The sequence below is a fragment of the Egretta garzetta genome, unplaced genomic scaffold, assembly GCF_000687185.1.
Source record: "Egretta garzetta isolate BGI_Z169 unplaced genomic scaffold, ASM68718v1 scaffold541, whole genome shotgun sequence".
In the NCBI taxonomy this organism is placed as follows: Eukaryota; Metazoa; Chordata; class Aves; order Pelecaniformes; family Ardeidae; genus Egretta; species Egretta garzetta.
In genome coordinates, this window is record NW_009258682.1 from 168,387 (window position 1) to 172,016 (window position 3,630).

General features: G+C 47.0%; 1 protein-coding gene across 1 annotated transcript in view; it reads right to left on the reverse strand.

The window, feature by feature from the left end:
* The window catches only part of MARCHF3 (membrane associated ring-CH-type finger 3), a 75,074-nt gene extending 72,285 nt beyond the window's left edge, over positions 1–2,789 (reverse strand). The window contains exon 1 of the mRNA XM_009648959.2: positions 2,734–2,789. Within this exon, the coding sequence (XP_009647254.1) occupies positions 2,734–2,789 (56 nt within the window). The remainder of the gene's footprint in view (positions 1–2,733) is intronic.
* Between the last annotated feature and the right edge of the window lie 841 nt (positions 2,790–3,630).

The window sequence follows — 3,630 nt, forward strand, 5'->3', positions numbered from 1 at the left end:
AGAGAGAGAAAGATAAGACACTCTGCTGTGGGAAGGGGTGCATCATGGTAAGGGAACTGAGGAATAACTACAGCACAGCACCGAGTGGACCGATACAGCGAGGATGACAAACAGAGACAATTCCTTGGTAAGCGTTCTACTTTGTATTATCACTTTGGTGATTTTCAGTATTTCGATTTTGTGACAAGCTTTCCTGCACAGGATCATTAATATTTTTCCTCCCTTTAACAGAGTGGCTCTAAACAGCAGCAGCATTTCTTCCTGCCAGCTTCCAAAAGGAAAGGAAGACCTCCCTCTCTGCAGTGGAAATCTGCTGTGCCTACCTTAGTAATGCTCTCACATACTTTTCCTGTGTTCTATTTTAAACGAAGGATGCCCGCAATGGCTCTTCTGGGCTTGCTCTAGCTAGCTGGAGGGTAATATGTCATTGGATCAATTACAGTCTGAGGATGAATCCATTCAGAAGGTTGGCAAAAACAACCCCTCTAAAATTTGTATCAGGGCACCTGGAGAAAAAACTAATTGCAAAGAACAAGCTATGCAGATGCTAGCTGTGTTTTCAAATGCAGATGAAGTTTCTAATACTAGGCACATCTCTGAAAGAGTTTGTATCTACTTTGGAGAAGGAACAAGTAACACTCTATACAAATTCAGGAAGGTGTTGGAACAGAGAGAGCAGACATATGCCAATTTTCCTTTTAGACAAGCCTCATAGTTCAGCAGCAACATGCCAGATTTCCTCTCTTCCCCGCTGCCTTTGTTGTTTTCTCTTTCTCTCCCTCTGGTGTTCTCCAGTGCATCCTTGCAGGTTGTAAACATACACATTACAACCAGTGTTACGGGAGTCAGCTGAAGCACCAGAAACAGCGTAGGCACATTAATATGGAAGATAAATTAGCACGTGTGAAGACCACGGTAAAAGCAGAGCCAGTACCTAAGCTTGCCCATCTCTACCTTAGTGCTGCAGCCAGAGGTTTGGCGAAGCAGGACTGGCTTTTTTCTCTCCATGAGGTCCTAGTTCATCCACATGCCACACTGGTCCCCAGCTGTGGGGAAGGGGAACCAAGCAAGCTAGAAAACTGTCTCCCCAATTTCCCCCTTGTTGTCCGTGTTTTCCCCTCCTGACTCTCACAGAGTCAGGGCTGTCCCCCGCAACAGCGTGACACCAGGCTGCGATACTTCTTTGGCAGGACACTGCCAGAGGGCCACGTTGTACAGATGTTGTTACCTCTTTAATCTTCAACCACATATGAAACATTTGAAGCTAATCCAACTCCAGTAGTGTCAGTGGAGGATGCAAAATCAGCAGTACTCCTCCTTACTGTCCAGTCCCTGCAGACAGACAGACAAGTCTCAGGCAGGGTCCCTGGAGGTCAGTATCCACAGTATCTGCAGCTAACCAGTGGTGGAAGGAGGAATTTTAGAAGAAAACTTGCAGCTACAACAACAGAACGTGCTGTCATACCTGCATTAATTAACTGTGCTATCTTTGGAGGAGCTCTCTTAGGTACCGTAATACCCACTGCCCTATGCCATTTCGACACGCTCCAAAAGTCTTAGCTATCTGCTCACACAGAGGTGGTGATACATCACCCTGGCTGCTTTGATGCAGGCTCTGCAGCAAGGTTCGTCCAAGGGGGAAAAACAGCGGGAACCATCTTACAAGGTACCTCTAATGGGAAGCCACAATGGCCATCAGCACGCCATGGGGTAGCAGAGGCAGCCCACCTTCCCAACTCTACGCAGAGCTGAGAAGTCCAGATGGGACCCAAAGCATTTTCTCCTCTTTCTGCAGAAAGCCATGGCAGGGTAAGGCAGAAAGCCCCACCAGAATCTAACTGTTGCACGACAGGCAAATTCAGAAAAGCAGAAGAAACCAGCAGAAACCATGGTATTGGATTTGCACCACAGCTCAGAGAGAACAAAAGAACTTTCCAACGGCAAGTCCAAAGCCACTTTGAGGGGCCCCTGACAGGGTTTCACCCTCATGCAACGAGGAGAAGGCAGCTCTGCCAGTACGTGTGCCACAAGCAGTATAATTCACCTGATGCATTTTAATAAGCATTATATGCAAAAGCGTATTTTGATAGACCAAAATAGCTCTCATCCTAATTACAGACATTTGAAGTGGTAGATATTACTCACCCATTCAGAGCTCAAGCCTGTGAGCCGCTAGGCAGTTTAGAACATGCTTGAACTCCTGCTGTGGATGGAGCCTGTCTTTAATGGCAGGTGAAGACCACACAGAAGTTACACGCTTGATACAGAATTCACTTGTGAAATCCCATGGCCTATAATAAGCAAGGGATCAGAACAGATGATAGACAAGGTCCCTTCTGGCCGGGAAATCTGGCAACCAGCTAATCCGTATGTTCCCAGATGAGTCTATTACTGAGTAAGCCTGTAACTAGCGCACACAAGTACTCCATCATCTGGAAGTTTCAAAACAGACATCGTACACCCCGAGATACTGTCACAATAGTCATTAACACGGAAACAAAAGCTGCAAGTCGGCTGCTTCATCAGACTAGCAGACAGCAACAGACTAAGCCACTAGTAATTAATTAAAGGTCAATGACATTTAAAAACCCTAAAGAACGTACATCCAAGACTATTAATAATTGGCAAGCACGCTTAAACCAAGCTGTAATCCCGCTAGCTGTTCTCTGCTGCCACTCTCCACCTTATCCCCCGCCCTCCACAAACCCTGGGGAGTGCAGGAGGGTTACCTACCGGAGTGCGCTGCTCGGGATCAGCCCCAGACGCTTTCCAATGCCACGCACCGGCATCCTGGTCTGAAGCCCACGGACATGAGTCATTACCAGTGAGAGTTTTTCTGTTCGTTTCAACAGGCACTGGATGGGCTGTAAAGGTCCTTGCCAAAACCAGTCATTTCTAATAGGTAACTATCCTCTGCTTTCACTGGTTTCATGACTTGGAAATGGCCAGATTACTCGGTACAGCCAGAGCTGAGACACTGCGTGGCACTCCTCCCGCACGCGCTACCAACAGCCCACGTCCAGGGAGAAGCGCAACACAGGGTTGAAATTAAGTTTAAAAATTTGTTGACGTTGAAAGTTAACCTCCCCTGACACATGCGGGCGTTATTACTGAGCAGCTTCGTAAGCCCTCATATCTGCAAAAAGCCATGCGATCCCTGTCTATTAAAAGGGAAAAAAACGCACCAAAACAAACCCAAGGCAAAAGGATGCAAAACTCCAAGGCTGAATCCCAGAAATGGGTAAGGTTTGTTACAACCTCTGCAACAGAAAGAATCCGTGTTTCTTGTCCTCCCCCCTGAAAAGTCCTGAAGGCAATTCTGGCTGAAAGAGTCTTCAGCTGCATCGCTTTAACCTGGATGTTTTTGCTGTTGGTACTGTTTTTTGATTTGTTGGTTGTTTGGTTTGGGTTTCTTTGTGTTTTTTTTTTTTTTTAATGATAGAATGAAACCTCAGCTCTACTACCGAAAGAAAAATAATAAAAAAATAGTAGTACTCGTCTCTGCGTAGACAAGGCGCTCCCCGCGCGGAGCCAGGCGTTTTTATCTGCGTGTGCCCGACCGCACTTACCCCGCTTACCCGGGCCCTCAGCTCCCCTTCCAAAGCACAAACCGAACAGCCGCGCGAGCCA